General features: G+C 38.2%; 1 protein-coding gene across 1 annotated transcript; it reads right to left on the reverse strand.

The window, feature by feature from the left end:
- Positions 1-523: 523 nt before the first annotated feature.
- On the reverse strand, positions 524-18,510 carry LOC131971400 (uncharacterized). Its single transcript, XM_059332829.1, has 11 exons — positions 18,372-18,510; positions 6,977-7,022; positions 4,943-5,245; positions 4,717-4,834; positions 4,510-4,609; positions 4,172-4,259; positions 3,921-4,051; positions 3,598-3,808; positions 2,996-3,089; positions 2,790-2,868; positions 524-1,998 (listed from the first exon to the last, which is right to left on the reverse strand). Exons 3-11 carry the CDS (start codon positions 5,034-5,036, stop codon positions 1,012-1,014), a joined length of 1,902 nt encoding a protein of 633 aa, XP_059188812.1. The 5' UTR covers positions 5,037-5,245; positions 6,977-7,022; positions 18,372-18,510; the 3' UTR covers positions 524-1,011.
- Positions 18,511-18,522: the final 12 nt, after the last annotated feature.

Here is an 18,522-nt window from a genome sequence, read left to right on the forward strand (position 1 = left end):
TAATTTCTTCTTTATTTCCCATTATTTTTTATTCATAAATAAATAAAATTACTCTATTTTGTGTACTAATTTTATTTCATTTTTTGTTGTGTTAGTTATTTGAAAGAGGTGTGATGTTAAGAATGTTTGTGAATAAGAAAAACATTGACTTTCCTCAGCTGTAATGTATTCCATGGGCTTACTTAAACAACAACAACAATAATAATAATAATAAGCAGCAAAGTGGATAGCAAAATAACAATAAATAGTAAACAAGCAGTATAAACTATAAATAAAAATAAAAAATGTATTAGCATTTTTCATTTATAAAATTCAGAATTTCACAATAACTGCCTCGGAAAAACAATATATTTTTGTGTGCATCAATAAAAGAGAACAAGAAGAAGAGGAAGGCTGCAGGCCAGAGTACAGTGAACAGTGCAGCTTTCAAACATTCATAAACAAGAATTTGCAAAGGCTTTATGAGGTAGGGATTGCATTAAACATGTCCGTTAGCCCTGAGCAAATCCATGTCTGTATCCATGTCTGTTTACACCGATAATTTGATAGGATGCTTTTACAATTTGCTCAGTAAAAAATTATACTTTCAATAAGTCATGGTATTTTCAGTGGCCCAAGCGAAGTTAATAAATAGTAGTAAGATGTGAGAAACGAGAAATTATATTTCACAGTTCAGTGTAGCTTGCAGGGATGACACGACTCGTTGGCATCTCATAATAGATCGTCGGGTTTGTGTCTTTCGTTCATTTTTCACCTGACAGGCAGCTCAGCCACAGGGCCGTTCAATAACAATATGCTTCTGTATCATTAAGCAGTGGATCAAAGAAATCAATTCGTTGAGTTACTGTAGAAGTCCTTCCACAGCTATCAGCTCCACTCAGATTGTATTGAATCCATCTGCTGTTGGAGCACAATGCAAGAGTGTCTCCTCGATGAATCCAAACTCCTTGTACTCTGATGTGTGGGCAGTTATTCACTCGTGTAACATATTGTATTGGACAGCATGTACTGTCAGTTTTTCTGTTCCTGTCTCACTGGCATATATCCATCACTAGAGGGCTCCACTGACCTGTTGGTTGACATTAGAGCGATCCTCTCAAGTAAATGACTCGGCAGAGGTTGCAGACCTGGACTCGACCCTGGCCCAGAGGAATTGAAAGGCGGTGGTGTGAAAGAGGGCAGGGAGCATGGTGAAGGGCTGGGAGGATGACACAGGAGGCTTGTGGATTCGGTGGACTTTTCAGCGTCCTCCTCCTGACTCACCTGCTCCTCGCCTCCACTGCCCATGCCTGAATCCATGCTGAAGAGCTCGGGGCTATCAGCCTGCAGGTTCGGGACTCTCTCATAACCGGAACAAACCAGAATAGAGCTTTTGTCAAAGACACCTCCACTGCCTGCTAACAACTTCTGAACATCTACTTCTTTTCCATCCCCTCCCTCCCTCTCTTTCTCGCCCTCTGGTCTTTCATCGTGGTTATCAGTCCCGTTGATGCTATCTGCCTCCAGGCTTTCATGACTGACCTCTTCTCCACTGCAGACACCTGAATCTAGACTCTGGAGCCTGATGCGTTCAACCTGAGGGTTCTCTGCCCTCTCATAGTCTGAAATGACCAGCATGTGCTCGCTGTTGTCGCTGCCTTTGGAGAGCAACTGGCAGATTTCCACTTCTTTTCCCTTCACTTCATCCCTATCCACCTCCGGGTTTTTACCTTCACCTTGACTACCAACAGGCCCGTAAGGTGTATCAGTGGCACAGGGCGCCAGGTTCCCCGCAGCGAGCGAGGAGACAGGAGGAAGAGGACACAGCTGGGAGTAACTGGGGTTGGAGAAATTGGAATTGGAGCAGCTCTTTTCCCTTCTCATCTTCTCTAGCAGGGCTGCCTGCGGCCCGCAGGGTGCCACAGCATCCACAGCGGAGGTTACCTCCACCGAGACGATTTCCAACGGTTTTAGGAAGGAATGTAAGGACTCACTGGTGAAGTAAGGGCTCAACCAAGTCTGGGGGGTAAAGGTATAAAATATAGAAGGTTAAAAATACAAGAGAAATTGCATTTGCAATAAATAAGGTTGTAAAGGTGCGACTATAAATAGTTTATTAATAGCCATCACAAAGTATTTTTGTCACATTTCTCTGCTCCTAGAATGACGCAGTTTAAACCTTGAATCATAAAGGTCAGTTGTCTTCTGACTAATTTCATCTGTCTGGTTTCAAGGGTTGTGTGGGTTGTACATCCTGCTGTTTTGTGTCTCATTGCGCTCTCCCTTTTTCAATATACGTTGCTTTCCTTTAGGCTGCACAAATTAATATTATTATATTAACAAACGATGGATCAGGTGACTATTTGTCCTGGCCGACCGTGATTGTGACGAAGCTACAGAGAATCTTTATGGAGCCTTTTAGAGTCTTTCATACAATGATTTGGATTATTTGGTGTGCAGATTTAGGTTAAATTCTTATTCAGTTTCATGGCTATTGCCAACTTTAATTTACAGCTGAAGCAGGCAGGCAAGAAGAAATTGGTACATTGATCAGCTAAAGAGCAATAGAGTAAAAAAATTCAGTTAAGTCGTGCAGCTTTAATGTGTTATGTTAGTGTTATGTAAGTATGTAGTCCAGCTTTTCACTATAAAGTATGTACTGTTGTATTAGGGGCCATATAGACCATATTCCATATCTTCCCTCTCACATTCACAATTTTACCTATCAAGAGGTATTTTTGTGTATGTGAGAGGGAAGATATGAATTATGGCCTATAAGGCCATATATATTGAATATTTCATAAGCTCACCTGGAAATCTACATTATGCGGGAAGAACTTTTCTGGATTCGGTATGGGTGGACCTTTGATTTTCTTTACGATGTAAACCCTGCAAGACAAAACAACAATACATTAGAAATATAATGCTTTGAACATAGCACATCAAATGTGTACAGTCAGCTGCAACACAAGTGAGTTACACAAATGGCAAGTGCTTTGTGTTTGTCTCTACTTACCAGGTGGTTCTGTTCGTCCTACAGCCTACAACAATGAGAAACATGGCAATGGCTGCAGCACCGATGGCATAACCCAAAAGACCACCAGAAGGATCTGGACAAACACAGGACAGAGCATGGGGTAAGTAATTAGGTAAGTGTGTAGTATTTATCCAGCTGTAGAGAACAAATCTGGGTTATATCTCTTTTCAAGCAATTATCCTGATACATAATGACATTTTAAACAATAAATCTTAAAGAAATTACCACTGACAATGTCCCCGTATATATGAAATATGTAACAAAGTGGAGAAATAGTCTCGAGACGATAGAGAACTTTTGTACTTATCTTTTTAATGAACTGATTCTAGTGATTAAGTGCAGAAGAACGGCCGTTAGCACCACTATTTTACAAGTCAAAATAAGTCATCAATTTGTGCCTCGAGTCGGACTTGTGTTAATGCCATGTGACTTGAGTACACAGCTCTGATTGAACCCACAATATTTATATGTAAGAAAACGTACATGATCTCCTTTCAAAATGTAATGTTTGTCCAACTGGTTTCCTTCCCAGTTATTCAAAGCATGAACCAGAGCTCCGAATGCTCACATTAAACTTTTACCTGATGGTGGTGGTGGTGGTGGTGGTTTTGTTCTTCCTTCATGTGACACCCATGACACAGTTGGGCTCCATTCACTATAGGTTGACTTGTAGAACGTAGGATCAATGATCATCACTCTAGTGCGTGCCTCGTATCTCCCACCTCGTATCAGCTGATCAGCATTCAGCTCCCACATGCATTCCCATGCAGAGTCTTTTATCTCAGGATAATCCTGGGAAGAAATGTGGATTTTTTAATATTGAATCTCAAGATCTCGCCGACAGTTACACTCATCTCTGACAAAATACACAGAAAATCAGCATGGAAACAAAATATATACACACACTCCATGACTCATCCTCCAGTCTCCACTGCAGTTGGAAGGTGTACCGAGGGAACACTGTCTTAACTTGGGGGGTCGAGGAAACAATAGTGGAGTTGATGATGTTTGGTTTTGGTGGAGAATCCAGCTTTACTGGAGTATCACAAACACATAATTTGTTTCAGCTCACAAGTTAAGGTAAAAAAGAGACGCTATTATTATTATTATTATTTATTTTTTTTTAATATAGAGTTTATTATTCATTGTACTCACTGTGACAAGCTGGCTTGAAGAAAATGGTTAAACTGTGCTCTGGGCGGTTACACGTCAGAGTAATGGACAGGTTGTGGGTGGACTGAAACTGCGAATTAAAAGAGGAAAATAGTGTGCTTGAAAAGCATTCATAAAAAAAATAGTCCAAAACTAATTTTCAAATGTTATCAGATGTAATGGATGGAGTTATTTTGCAGGAGTTGTGACGCTCAAGAAAATTACCCACTGATTTACAGATGTTTCTTTCACAATAAAAGTCTGTGGGTACATACAGTATCTCTCAGTGTATATGTACAAATATTGAAGTGTTTGGTTACCGTAGAACTTCTTGAACTCACTCGCTTGTTGCGATTGAAGATCATGGAGCATTTCTTTAGCGTTGGTCTAGAGGCGTCAACGGGCGTCAGGACACATGAAGTGCTGTATTTGACATAGCTACTGGTGAAAAACATGTTTATTTTATTTCGCTGCACTCATAAACATTACTGTTTATTTGAATCTGAAGAACCTTTCAGTCTAGTTTTTTTTGTAGCTGCTGTCCTTACCCTTTAAAAACACCGAGAATTGTGCACACATTGTCCTGATGATCAGACACGCGTGTGCTGTTCCACACACAAGTGATGGTACGGTCGTAGTCACTTTCACAGGTGAGATCTTTGGGATCTAATGCAGATGAAAACAATGAAGCCTTTGCATGTAACAAAAATATCTTGCAATAGATGATGCTGGAAAATAACACAATATAAATCAAGATAGCAAAAAATCACTTACTGTTATCAGGGTCGTTCGGGCAGTTCTCATTACTACAGACATTAGGCAGAGCCAGAAATAGAAACAGCAGAGAGATTTTCTTATTTCTCTCCATTTTTTGATGTCATCCGTCTTCTTTTCTGGGGATATCTCAAACCAATAGCATGGTTGGTTTCCCAAAGGATTTCACTGACTTTTCTTGCTTGAGAGGGTTACACATCTGTATTCTGATCCTGACGACACACACTGTATGTTGCTCTCCTTTTTGTGTTTTGTGGTGTAATGCAGCCAGTCTCCAGGCCGGTTTAAACCAGAAATAAGGGGCTGTAAGATCAGGGATATATCAGACAGAAGAGGCGTTGGAATTTGGATATAAACAAGTACAGATTGCATCCTTTTAAGGTTAAAAAGTATAACAGCGTGTGTGCTCACAAGAGCGTGCTCTATAGGTGCAGCCATAAGCTAAAACATTTGAATTAATAACCTTACACACAGAGAGAAAATTTAGAGAGAACACGGGCTCCATTGGAGGCACAACTTTTTTCAGCAGCCTTGAAATTGACAAAGTTCTCCTCCGCTGTACCTAGGCAGTGTATTCAGATGATTGATAATAAAGAAAACTAAAAGGAACTTCGACTTGGTCTTTAGTCCACTTTTCTCACTCAGAGAGGTAGTAAATTTACACTACAGTGGTATTTTTCAGCACTTATTTCTGCACACATGCCAAAATACAGGTGGTAGAAATGTTTCTGCCTTAGTTTGACTGCTCTGTTTCCACTGACACAGATTGAAACCACCTGTGTAAAATGTGATAAGAACCCATCGCAGTCTAAGATAATGTCTAAGGGAAGTCCCTATTAACTCAGACTTCAAAGGTCAGGATCAGCACCACATTTAATAATTATCTTTTTTGTATGCATCTCAACTTTTATTTCTTTGACTGATAGATTAGACACAGCATCCTCCCTCGCTGGGATTCAAAGTCCTGCCTAACAGCACTAAGGTCACCTCTGACCACGCCCAGCATCACCTACTGTTGCAAGGTAAGAAGTGAATACACTGGAAGTCATGAAAAAACACATTTTCAGGAGGAAGGGGAATCATCAGTTATAAAAAAGTCACTGAATAGTTTTTAAAGGACTGTCTTGTCCAAGTCCGACCGCAAATCTCCAACACAACATTCAGTCAGCACAAAATTAGTGCCAAACATCAGATATACAAGCCGATTTATCAGTGCATCCCAAAAGTATTTCCTTGAAAGTACACACAGCGGATTGACAGCTTCATTACTTGCAGAACCCCGGTATTTTTTTTGCTTTAGTGATACATCACATGCTTTTCTGTGTGTCAAAATTTTGGTAAGACAAAAGAACAATAACGGGACTGTTCTGGTGTTCCCTGGTAAATAAAAGTATTTATGAGGAGGCATTTTAAGCCCTCATTATAGGCCGTAGATAATGATAACAGGAAACAAGTGAAAGAGATAACAACAAAAGTCCCCCGCTGGACTCAAACTGCAGCTCATGGTCTTAACCCAAGGACCCAGCTTGGTTGATATAAGTAGGACAAATACTCTATTTCGTGAAAAATTAGCAATTAATCATGTTATTACCAAAAGCAGTTGTTATTGGTTTCAAAGTGGCCATAAGTATTGTCTACTTTAGGTGTGATTTTTTGCCATTTACTGTGCTGAAACTGATACTAAAGACCAAAATGAAAACATATCTTCAACTTCATTCTTCCTCCTGTGACATCTTAGTTTGATTTAATGTCTTATAGTGTCAAATAAAGAAACTCATATACAACTTGTAATCACATACGATGATAAATAAAAAGACCAATATTAGTGCCAGTTACAGCAGCTGATACATGAATAATCCCACTATTAATGTTTCTTTCGATGTGGGTGTAAAACTGATAAAAAAAACAAATTACTTGTGGTACACTCAACATTTTCAATAATGTGCTTTAAAGAGACACAGTCATCATACCAGCGTGGAAAAAACAGAATCATTCCCTGCAAGCCCAGGTATCACATCCTGATGAGTGTCTTACCTGTTAGTGAAGGATCTGTTTCAGTGTGTTGTCTTCATTTGATACTCTGTGAAAGGACAGCGCACAAAGTTATTTATCTGTCAAAGGAAATGGCAACCCCCCGCCCTGTTAATATAGGTCACCACGGAGAAATGTTATCAGAAAACAAGATCCTGTCTTCTCACACTTCAGTCATTCTCACTCACTGAGTTTTTGTGGTTAAGTTCTAAGAAGTTTCCTCCTCCAGTAAAAGCTAATTAAATAAATAAGTTAAAGACAGGCAGTACTTGTAACCATTAAGTGATGCATGGATTCAACAATTTAAAAATCTCCAAAAAAAACCTTCCCATTACTTCCCTGCTGCTGTCATTTCCCCAGTCTTTACACCAAGTGGATGCACAGACACAGTATGGTTTTTAATCCTCTGAGACCCCCACAGAACCATATTTTTTTAAATCTTTTTGAGGGGGGCTGGGGCTGTAGGAGGGAAGATAGCACATCAACAGTAGATGCCACATAGAAGTGGTGCATCATCTGAAAGCTGCAATCTGATTAATTTGAGATGCATCGCAGCACTGTGTGTCAAGTTGTTGTTGTTATTTTTTTGTTTTACATAATGAAATAAACATTGTTTTTTGGGTAGTCACTTATACAAACTTTTTAGGTTTGAAGTGTAAAAGGGCTTATAACATTATCAGATAAGTATTTGAAAGTTATACTCATGCTCAAATGTGTTTCATATTGCAATTTTTGCATTGGAACAGTATATTTTATGCAGTGAGGTCAGGTTCTAAAATATTGGCTATAGGAACTAACATTATCACACATGAATAGAAATATGCTTGTTTAATTCACAATAGTCTCAGTTTCCAGACATACCCAATTCCAAGACTGTTTATGGGCCCCAGAAATATTTAAATACACCATTTTAGAAGAGGCAAAAATATTTTACTGCATGCAAGAACATGCTGCCTCACACTGCATGGTATTAGCATAAATTAAAGGATGTCTGTATAGGGAAGGCTTGTGGGTACCCTTGGAAACCATTCTTATTCTTAAACCTTGAGGTCAAAGGTCAAGGGGGCCCTTTGTAAATGGCAATGCCAGTTTCTCCCTTGCCAAAATGTAACCTAACTTTAAGCTGCATAGTTTTTTGTCCCAAACTCCATGGGGTGAGAATAGACATTACCATGTGTTTAAAGAGGAGAGTCGTGGGTACCCATAGAAAACATTTCCATTCAAATATCTTGAGGGCAAAGGTCAAGGGACCCTTTTGAGAATGTCCATGCCAGTTTTTAACCCATTATTACGTTTATTAACCCCCTTCCCTAATAAGATATCATGACTTGGTTGGTACAACTTGATTAGCTCCCCAGTGTTGTCACTGTAACATTAAAACTGAGCCCATTTCAGCCTCTGACAGACAAAAAGTCAACGTGTGGGTCTCAGGGAGTTATTTTTTCATATTTCATATGTATTTTGTCTCTTTTTGCCCTTCATGGCATACATTCTACAGCTGCGTATCTGAACCACACTGACATTTAAATCTGTCAAAAACAGGATGAAAAATAAATGTGTGCGTGTCTATCTCAGGTATAATTTGTTTTATGTGGTTATTACAGCAATAACAGTACATTTTTTCAAACATTTTATAATACTTGCAAGAATACATTTCTATTCAAGCAAATTATACTTTTTTTGCCATGTGCACACAATATTTATATAAGTTTATATCTTTTTTAAATTTCTTTTTCCATTTCCGTGCCCAGGGGAAATACACCTCGGTCACCTGTTTATGTGGTTTAAAAGGTCAGAGTGTTTTTTCTGAGAACTCAAATGTTCCACTATTTTAACAAGTACACATCCTGCTAACATCGTTTCCTTTTCTAAAAACAGCACTGATCTAACTGTAGATCATGTTCTCTGTAATCATAATTACATGGTAGTTATACAGGAGTCAGAAAGCTGAAGTGTATATCTTTCCAATTATGGGAAACACTTCTGTCAACTGTCATCTGAATGGTAAAAAAGGTGAAAAGGGAAGCTAAACTGCATAGATCCTCTTAAAGCTACAGCATACCACTGTATTGGATTCAGGACAACTGCTGCTTGTAGGAGTCAAAAGGTTTAAAACCAGAAACAATCACAATTTGGTGGTTCTATAGTTTTTGTAACAGGAGGTCCATCTGTATTACAGACACATGAAGTCCATCTTATTGTATGATCCTGAATAAAATGTTCATACAATATCATCACTGAAATAAAACTACTACTCCCAAGTGGCCTATGAAAGCATATTTTTTACTCTGGCTGATCTATATAACCTCAAATATGTCTAACTGGATCGCGGTAATTGCAATAAAATATGCAGATACATAACACCTGTAAAAGTAGAGAAATCAGGCTGCTGAAATAAAGTCGACTATGTTAAAAATCAAGGCTGTACAAACTCACACATATGGATGTGTAGCACTAATATGAGATATGTGATAAGTTACTAAAATGTCAAGTAATGTGAGGTTGTATTTTATTGGTTTCATGATGATAAATAGCTTAGCTGTCAGGCAGGGCTGGACTAGCCATCTGGCATACCGGGCAAATGCCCGGTGGGCCGGCAGGTCTTTTGGGCCGAAAGACTTGAAAAAACAAAACAAAACAAATTAATTTAATTTTTTCATTAATTAAGTAATTAATTTTTAATAAATTTTTTGGTTGACTGATTGCCCAATGGCCAATAAAAGAGGTAGGAGGAGTGCCGAAGTCCAAGGGCCCCTCCAAATTGGCCCCTTCTGCTGTCAATCAGCCAATCATGTCAAGGCTCGGCAGTCTCATTGGCCAATAGTCAATAAAAATGAGGTAGAGGGAGGGCCGAGAGCACTCCTCCTTGGGCCCATCGATTGTCAATCAATCAGTAAAAATAAAAATGTAAAAAAAACGCGGAGTATCGGAGAAATTAAGAGAAATCAAACGATAAGCCCTTCAGGCGGATGCTGCAAAATGCGCTAAACTAACCAAACCAAACTGTTTGGTGCTGCAGCAGCCGCGGCTCGTTAAGAAGAGTAGGAACAAGTCGAAGTGGCACAGTCCTCCTGTAGCAGTCTTCCCCAGCTGCAGAGCCGAAGGGGATGTTTACCCCTTAGCGTCCAGTCTGCAAATTGCTAACAGGCTAACAGTTAGCTCTGTAGCAGTACAGTGTGTATGTGCTGCTGCTGCAGGAGGTGTTCACTTAGCGATCTCTGTTTGTTTACAACAAGCACCGGACACTCTGTACAGTTAGCGATGCCGGTTAATTCACGATCACTACGTTTATGATCAGTGGAGACGCTTCTTCATGATCAGCTGCTGACATTGTGCACAGCTGTCTCACTAAGATAGTTGGTGAGTTATCAGTTGTGGTGGGCCGGTCGGGGCAAAAAGGTCAGATTTTTGTCCCGGTCCAGCCCTTGTGTCAGGTCACCCAGTGGTTTGTGGACTTTGGTTTTGAGGGAGGCCGTACTTATTCAATTTACAATTTACTAATTGTTCATCTGAATTTTTAAGTGACCAAAATGTTACAATAAAATCTGATGTGTGTGTTTTCTTCTTTGAACTATTACCCTCCTATTGTACTGTGGCAATGACCTGTCAATCACAAGGCCTAAAGCATACCCTTCTGCTTTATTGTATATTCTACTTTAAATGTGACCAGCATTTACTAAATGAACATCATGCTGTTTTTAAGACTTGGAACTAGTGATTGAGACCATAAACTCTTTGTAAGTTTTTACTGAGGTAATAAACAGAGTGAGAAGTAGGCTTGTTTTCCTATTTACTTATATACAATTGTATGTCATTTTACCGAGGCTTCGGAGCGTGTGTTGAGAAATCCGGGAAGTCTTTTATGAAGCGTGTATCGAGGCTTGTTTCTTTAAGGGCGAGTGACGTCATTGATGAAGTTTGAAGCCTGGCTGGTTCAGGGAACGGTTTGAGTGTTGGCATGATATATGAACATTTACATTTACATTTACATTTAGTCATTTAGCAGACGCTTTTATCCAAAGCGACTTACAGGAAGAGTAAAAAGCAAACAATCAAGGTATAGTGCAATAAGAGCTATTAGTGCTAGTGACAATTCTTTGAGGAGTAGACTTATCATGTGGTCTAGGAGAGAAGATGCTCTCTGAAGAGCTGGGTCTTCAGGAGTTTTTTGAAGGTAGAGAGGGACGCCCCTGCTCTGGTAGGAACTGGTAGTGTGTTCCACCAGCGGGGAACAAGAAGTGCAAAGAGTCTGGATTGCCTTGGACCAACGGGGGGCAGAGCCAGGCGCCGTTCATTGGAAGAGCGCAGCGGTCGTGAGGTAGCATATGTCTGAATCAGGGTGTTCAGGTAGGTAGGAGCATATATACATATATATAGCGCAATGGATCCCCATGAAATTGAGTCCAAGCACAGTGGCAAAATATTGTTTCTTGATAAAAATGAATAAAGTCATCACCATCACCCCAGTATTCACAAGCACAACCACTGTCTAATCTTTGGAAACCACTGCAACAGTTTAACAGAAACATCTCATGCCCCATTGGATTTATTCTGACACGTTTTTTGACAATAATAGACTTTTACCATTACTCACACATTAATCAAAAGCAGATTAAACGAATGAATGAATGAATGAACCACACAAAATCAAATTAAATTGTTCTTGGCAGTGATTATTCTCATGCTGCCACTGCTGCAGACAGCCAAGAGGCCATCACAAATAGTTTAAATGACAATAAAGGTTTTGACCAGCAGGGGCATTTGTGAGCACATTAAGCCTTGAGAAATTAACCTTTTTTTTAACCAATTGGATGGAAAGCTTCAAGGATTCATGGGGCTTCATTTGGCCAGCACTACTCTAAGGGCAGAAGTGGGAACAAAAAAATGTGTAGGTGGAACTAAGTGGTTCAAGGTTGATAGCCTTCACCACAGTGTTTACTAAACACAGAGGTCACAGGACTTGCCTTTACTATTTTAACAGCAGGCTTGGTCTACAATACATGAGCTACAAATAACAAAAGGTTATACATTGAATGGCATGTCACTAACAGAGGGAATCACATTCACATAAATAGTAGAAAATAGTTGCTCTATGTCCTATGAATGGCTAATGAGCTACAGTTACATCTTTACATTTCTCAACAGAGTCTCTTAAACAAAATGTAACTAACGTGGTTCAAATGGTGAGTTAAAAAGTTTTCATTGTGATAGAATTGTTTTGTAGAGTTGTATAGGGACACATAAAACCAACAGGCATCTTGTAGTGAAGAACACTGCAATGGAAATCAGGGAAAATATGTCGTCATCACCAGATGTATTAGATTAATTGTTATCAAACAGCCAAAGGAGTTATAGTGAAAGTGTGTCCAAAATATTCCATAAAGGGTTGTGTGGCCGGTTGATAGCAACTTGTCTGTATTGACACCATTATCCATATGTTAATTTAACTGAAAGTAGGTTCTGTTTCAGTGAGAGTTGTAATCTGATAACATTGTATAAATCAGAAGTATAGTTGCAATGGTTAACCACAGTTTAACATACTCTATGAACAGATTGACGACAGTGGTTGAACTGTTGACCGGAGCTTTGTTTGAGGTTGCCTGCTGCACAGTTTTAAATGAAACTTGTCTGTGAATCACAAATGAGTATTCTCCAGAACAATGGAAGTATTTAAACTTTGTGTCAGAGTTCCAGAACCAAATTAATTAAAAAGTTATCTGCTAGCTTGATTACAACTTGAGTACAACTTCTTTTGAGACTAAGTCAGGGCCCTCATGCAAGAACCCCTCTTACAAACCCATTAATTCTTAAGTGAATTAGGAGAACTTGCTGCATTCATCAATACAGTTTGTTTTTGAGTAGTCCTGACCCGATGTAGAAGTCATGTGCAATTTTTTCACTAATTGGTTGTATATTACATTACTATGAAGCAACTCTGAGTTTGAAAGTCGTTTACAAATTATAAACTAAGTGACCCCTGGTTTTGTGTTTTTAAATTATGCAAATGAAAATATAGGCACATGCATCAAGTTGCATTATGGAAAGTGAAGGATCTGGTGTTTTTTGCACCTTTACCCATAATAGGGACTAAAACTTTTGGTATTGGTAAAGCTCTCTATTCTGACTGGAACTGTGATGAAATATTTTCAACCGGTTTATTTGTCATCTCATGGCTCACAATGGCACAATTCAGAGCCTGCAGTGCACAATCAAATAAATTTCCCAACTTCACCAAATGTCTAACTCATGATCTGCACCTGATGGTGGGGAAAACCTCACTGAGGAAGCAGCACTTTGAATCAAAACTACAAACCAAGAACCCTTTGCTATCTGCTCAACGGTAAACCTTTTCTAAGTTTCACAGAGAAAAGTTTTTTCTCTGTTTATATCTGTTCTCTTCCGATACTTGGACTTCCCCTAAACATATTTTAAAGCTGACACTGTTCTCTTCACTTTCCTCTCACACAACAACCACAAACTACTCACAGAAAGTGCATGCATATCACGTCTCTTCTCAGAAAGCTAACATTATTTCTAAAAAAGAAAAAAAAGAAATTACTATCCAGCCATAATTCTCTTCCTTTCTTGCTCTCTTGCTGCATGTTACTGGTGCAGAGAAAAAAGCCAGTTTAGTCACATTTTATTCAGATCTTTTCTGCATGAAAAAAAAATTTAAATTTTAAATGTAGAACGTAGAACAATGAAATGTAGGTTCTCCTGAAGTTCATGGAACTACTAGCAATCATAACAGTTAAATATTAACAAAGAAGGAAGTCATGTGCCAATTCTTTATTCCTCATTTCCAACCATAACAATAACAGTGTTATTTCCCTTTAGTAACAAATTCTATATTTATAATATTTTCCTCATGATTGTATGCAATGAAAGGTAAAATAACTGCAGCTGTGTTAACATTAATAAACCTCTGTGTGGTCATTTGGTGCCTGATGAGCATCTAAACTGAAGGATCTGGACTAACTGGATCATATTTTTTAACTAAAGCAATTTTGGTCTGTTTTTGGCATAGCTGTTGAGTTAGCTCAGGTTGCATGCAGATACATTATTTTTGGCAGGTATAGGTGTTTGATATTCCTTTATGTTGCCTCCCACCTGCTCTTAAGAGGTGAGGTTTAACAGGCTGTCAGTGGGTGGACATTTAAGTGATTCATTACATGGTGATGAATGATGTTTTTAAGTTATCAATAAGGTATTTACATTTTTTTTACAGCTTTTTTGGATTTTCAAATTGAAATCCAAAGATTGTATTAGGTGCTGAGAGGAGCACATTCAAATGTGCAACACAGCAGACGTCTTTCAGTGGACGCTTTGGTTATAAAGCTATAACTAGAATAGAGATTGTGGGGGAAATTAACATAACTGTCAACAGCAGCATGAAGCATGTAGGGGTAAACAGCATGACCTGAAACAGCAGCAGCGACATGACTGATCACCAGAACCAGACTGTGGTCAAATTACATATTTAACATTTACTGGATAGGTTGCTGCACAATTTGGAAGAAACTATAACCAACCACATTCATGGTTTAGACCAAGTATCACAACAAGTTTGAGCATCCCCTGATTATTTCCCAAGTGACACCAGCAGGTTGATTTTTAGAGTTAAATGCCATGAAAACCGTTGAAAGGATTGTCCTGAAAAACAGTAATGCTCCTAGCTTTTCCTCTCGTGCCAGCATTAGGTCGGAAATGAAATTTATCCAATCCTTTGGTAAGAAACATCAGCAATGTGAGGATTGCCATTGTAAGCTTGCAGTGGTGGAATGTAAAAAGTAAATTTACGACATTTAAAATGTGGAAGTAAATTTACTTAAAATGTCTGCCTTTTTATACGCTGTTTACATAAGTTAATCACAACAAATAATCTAATATTATATTTAGAATATATATCTGAAATATATATTTGAGTGGGTCCATTCTACATAACAAATACATTTACTTTTGATACTTTAAGTACATTTTGATACTAATACTTTAGTACTTTTACTTCAGTAAGTTTTGAATGCAGGACTTGTAGTGCAGTAATTTCACAGTGTGATATTAGTACTTTTACTGAAGTAAGGGATCTGAATATTTCTTCCACAACTGTAAGCATGTTAGACATAATCATTTAGCCTTCTAAACACCCCATTAAGAGTTATCTGGGTCATTTTTTTCTCTCTCTCCTCACTCCCCCACACTGTCGCTTTTCTCGCAGTCTCTCACCCCCTCCACCTATTCTCACCTTCCCACATATGAAACCCCACACACCTGCCTTTCTTTCTTTCTATATGAAAAGTTACAGTGTATGTATGGCACAATGTCAGAATTTACAGAACTTCAAAATGCAAACAGAATTTGAATTATAACTCTTTCTTTGATACAAAAGAATAAATAAAAAAAAATCTTCATAAGTTAGTATTTCCAAAACATAAAGTTGGATTGTTTTAAACAGTTACTCTTAATTTGAAAAACTTTTCAGGCATGATTATGTCACCCCCTATAAAGAATCTTTTTTTAAGATTTGGCTAAAAGGGTTTTTCCACATGACATATCTACAACCCAAAGCTTCAGTTTCCTGTCAAAAAACCCAAAACCTTTCTGTCATTGATGTATTTCATTGACAGATCAAAAGATGCCACTGATAACTGATTTTAAAAAAAGCTGCCCAGAGAACATTGAGTTCAAGTTATTTCATCAGACTTCACTGTAATACTTCTACTTAAACAAATGAACAAATTCAAATTACCAGAAAAGTTACCAAAAAGATCTTGTCATCATGACAGAAGCCGTAATCATCATCATCAAACACACACACACACACACTTAAGCCACTTGTGTAATCTGTACTCACGTAGAAATACAACCGCTTTATCAACGTCTCCATCATCACAACCACACCTGATGTAGCATCATTTCCCTTCATTGACTCACTCATTCATTACACTGAAAAATAGTATTTCATCATTTACACAAGATCCTACCTGTGTCGAAAAAACACTTCCCTTTTCTTGACTATTTTTCATCACCAGCATTCAACATGACTGATAGTTGTTTCCATGTCTGTAGACTCATTCAGACTTAAATGAAACTTCTGTTTCCCTTCTGCTAGGCTATCGCTTCTCAGCATTAATGTGACGTGTAGGAAAAAAACTTTGTGTGGTTCGTGTGGTTTCCTTGACGGTAGAAGTTGGCTGAGATGCTATCAGGAAGAAGTGTGAAAGAACAGGGAGAAACCCCTTTCTAAGGCTTGGCTCTCTTTCTTTTTGTTGGCCCGTTTCATTCCCAATTTTATTACGCTTTATGTTCATTTTACATTTATAACTTTAGGATCAGGCGCAGTAGACATTCTGAGTTTCAGTTCGTCATAAAAATGTCATCCTTTGTGAGAAGTGTGAGTAGTGTGTGTGCTTTCCCCGACTTGGCCCTAAACGGCCCCTACACACAGAATTACCCGAACACGCTCGCTTTACAAGCCTGTCCCCTAAAAATGACATCCCCACACAACAAGTCAGCATTCTCAATTACTTTTTGAGGGAAATGTATTTTCTCCCCAGTTACTGTTGCCGTTTAAACACCTGGTTTAAGTAGTAACTAGTTAAATAAGTTTATCAAGTTTCTTACATAACTTTCCATTCTTTGCAAACCTTGAGGATAGGTCAATTTTAAGGGTATTTTGAAGGAATAGATTTTTGGTAAATAGGCTTATTTGTTTCTTGCTGAGTGCCAGATTAGAAGATTGATGCCACTCTCATCTCCAATTTATATTTTAGCTTAACACAAAGAGCATAAACAGGGAGAACAGCTAGCTTGCCTCTGTCCAAAGGTAAGTGAATAGTGGGATCAAAATCAACAGCCCTCTTTCTGTGAAACAATGCAATCAAAGCTAAACGATTCAGTACTCTGAGTCAGTCAAGTGTGTGTCTTCCATTACCTGATAGTCGTGTGTGAGCATGCTGCTGTAATAATCCTACTACTCTGGAATTACACATCAGATCAGACATTTGCATAAAGAAACTGGACTTTACAAGGATGAAAAACCAACCAGTAAATACAGACTACCAGGAAGCTCTCCATTGTCTCAGCTCCACAAGGACATACATGGGAAAACACCAAGAAGGAAGTTTGTACTGAAGAAACAACTTCATTTACGTAATTGAGGCGGCATATTAACTTCAGCTGAACTTACAATGCATTTTTTATACAGAACAAGTACTGTAGATTCTGTGATCTTTCATCTCACTGTACTAGGAGGAAGTGAACACTTTATGGTCAGTATGGAGAGGAGCAAAGCAATGTTTGTGCCTCCATATTAAAGTGATTTAATTTTGGTATATAATTCATTAGAACAGGTATTTCCACATCCTCCACTTTTCATAACTTATAGAAACACAATAGCTGCCACACAGACATGTCAATAGTGGCTTTTTCCACCTAAAATAATGATCAAATATTCTGTTTCCGTCACATTATTTGTGCTTTCCAGAATAACACATTTGACTGTTTTTTTCTGAGAAGAACCAAACTGAAAAAAGATACAGAACTACCTGTTTTGTTTTATCCACCCAGAGGTCATCTGGAATTCCAGTTTGATTTTTATGACACATCAGCGGGTGGAATATGAGGAGCTGCCACATATTAAAACCACAAAGGCCCTTGGTGCCAGAGAACATTTAACTTCAACTTTTTCAAACACGCACTTGAAACTTCAGCTATGGTAACAGTTGTTCTCACATCCCATTTTGTGAACAGTGGCATGCTAACAATGTGACACAACAGGATATAAGATCCCTGCACGTAGTTCATTTATTCTGAAAGTATAACATAAATAATACAATTCCCTGATTCATTTTCTCAAAAGCCTCACACCACTTTAGCAGCAGTTGACAATAATAATAACAAACAGAGGAATATCTACAATATAATATTAACATTGTAGGGAAACTAACACCTTAAATTCTGATAGATTTCTGTCATCCGAGTTCACACTGAGTCAGATGTTTTGCTGCCCCCAAGTGGACTTTTTAAAGTTAACATTCTAAACAGGATTTTTTCCATTAAAGTAAAACTTACAGTATAGTAAGTTTGTTTTATCAATTAAAATCAAGACAGTGAATCATTTTGTTGTTAGAAAATAAGACATTCATATATTGTTTCCTAAAGGAGAGTATCTGTTACTTAATATCTAAACAAAATGAAAGAAAAGTTGATCCTGAAATAAGACAGTGGAAAACTAAATTGTAATTTTACACCATATTTTACATACCTATATTTTGAATAATTCATTTACAAAAGGTTTTGCCAGTGTATTTCCCCAATAGGGTCAGTCCATCTTGATAGTGGACCTCATGTTCACAGCGAGATAACAGAAATTATTTCATTATCAGAGCAGCACACTCACCAGTTAGAGCCACGACGAGAAGATTATTGCTTCAGACTAGAACAGCAGAGATGACCCGTTTGAGTCCTTTTTTTGCGTCATTACAACACATACGTGAGTGATTTAAGTTGTATTACTCAGGAAAGTGTGACAAATGGCTGCTTCACACCAA

Source organism: Centropristis striata, chromosome 1, assembly GCF_030273125.1.
Source record: "Centropristis striata isolate RG_2023a ecotype Rhode Island chromosome 1, C.striata_1.0, whole genome shotgun sequence".
In the NCBI taxonomy this organism is placed as follows: domain Eukaryota; kingdom Metazoa; phylum Chordata; class Actinopteri; order Perciformes; family Serranidae; genus Centropristis; species Centropristis striata.

What these genes read in the sequence shown, in the direction of transcription:
- LOC131971400 (XM_059332829.1), bottom strand. Translation starts at nt 5,036, where the DNA reads ATGGAGAGAAATAAGAAAATCTCTCTGCTGTTTCTATTTCTGGCTCTG. An exon ending in TCTTCAATCGCAACAAGCGA is followed by an intron (nt 4,260 to 4,509) that starts GTGAGTTCAAGA and finishes TTTAATTCGCAG; the next exon opens with TTTCAGTCCACCCACAACCT. An exon ending in ACCACCACCACCACCATCAG is followed by an intron (nt 3,090 to 3,597) that starts GTAAAAGTTTAA and finishes GTGTTTGTCCAG; the next exon opens with ATCCTTCTGGTGGTCTTTTG.